General features: G+C 39.8%; 1 protein-coding gene across 1 annotated transcript; it reads right to left on the minus strand.

The window, feature by feature from the left end:
- Positions 1–11: 11 nt before the first annotated feature.
- Positions 12–648, minus strand: LOC108357070 (uncharacterized; the record flags this gene model as incomplete). The annotated part of the gene is made up of 1 exon (XM_017608165.1): positions 12–648. A coding segment is annotated over exon 1 (637 nt), but the record flags the coding sequence as incomplete, so codon positions are not given.
- Positions 649–1,330: the final 682 nt, after the last annotated feature.

The following is a 1,330-nucleotide window of genomic DNA, read 5'->3' on the forward strand; positions in this document are numbered from 1 at the left end:
TAGTAGATTACCAAATCCCAATTCGAAGTTATGACGTCCATCTTTCCCATTTTTCGACGCTATGCAAAACAGGAACATGATTTTAAGCGCAAATATGTTTTTATTTGTCATGTGTTTTGGCGATTTAGTTGGCCTTAATGTAGTCAATACTCGTGCTTTTGTTTCATCCGTTGACTTTTCCTGATTGCTGCCTGACGATGTAACTAGGGGACATAATTTATGGATTGGTCGTTTCAGCACACTATTCTGTAGTTTAAGCGTTACTACACGAACTTTTCCATCCAGTCCTGGATTACATTCCATAACTCTACCAAGCGGCCATTTAGCTGGTTGAGTATTTTCATCCTTTACGATTACAACATCACCTTTTAAATTTTGCTGTGATGTTTTCCACTTGTTTGTTTGCTGAAGTGTGTGTAGGTATTCCTCCTTCCAGCGTTTCCAAAAATCACGCTGGATTTTTTGTATTACCTTCCATTTGTTTAAAGTGGATATATTTATGTCAGATTCTGGTGTTGGTATGGATATCAGTGGTCTCCCAATAAGAAAATGGCCTGGAGTTAAAGCGTCTACTCCGTTTTCGTCATTTAAAGTATATAATGGACGTGAGTTTAATGATGCCTCAATCTGTGCTAGGACGAATGCCATTTCCTCAAACGTCAGCTTTGTTTCTCCGATTGCCCTTTTTAAGTGAAATTTCATCCCTTTCACACCAGCCTCCCACATTCCGCCAAAATGTGACCCTCCCAGGGGAATAAAATGCCAAGTAATTGCTTCATTAGCTAAGATTGGTGCAACGTCACAGTTTTGTTTTACTGCTTTTTTAAAGTCGTTGTCGAGCCATCTGCTTGCACCCACGAAATTAGTTCCATTGTCGGAGTAAATGTGTAGAGATTTCCCTCGTCTGCCAAAAAATCTTCTTAGTGCCGCCAGAAATGCTTCTGTTGATAAATCGCTGACTGCTTCCAAATGTATGGCTTTGGTCGAAAGGCAAACAAATACAGCGATGTATCCTTTGAATGATTTTTGTCCTCGCCCTTTAGAACACCTCATTTGAAAAGGTCCGGCATAGTCTACTCCAGTATATGTAAAAGGACTGGATGTCGATACTCTGACTAATGGAAGATCACCCATGATTTGCGTTGCAGAAATTTGTTTAAATCGTATGCATTTGACACAGTTACGTATACAATGTTTCACTGCGTTTTTTAGGCCGATTACCCAGTATTGTCGTCTGATGACTGCTTCCGTAAACCGATTTCCTCCGTGTATGGTTGCATGATGAGCATCTTTAATAATTAATGCCGCCAAGTTTGATTTTGGTAAGATT

Source organism: Rhagoletis zephyria, unplaced genomic scaffold (genome assembly GCF_001687245.7).
Source record: "Rhagoletis zephyria isolate East Lansing unplaced genomic scaffold, Rhagoletis_zephyria_1.1 Rzeph_scaffold_69984, whole genome shotgun sequence".
Lineage (NCBI taxonomy): Eukaryota > Metazoa > Arthropoda > Insecta > Diptera > Tephritidae > Rhagoletis > Rhagoletis zephyria.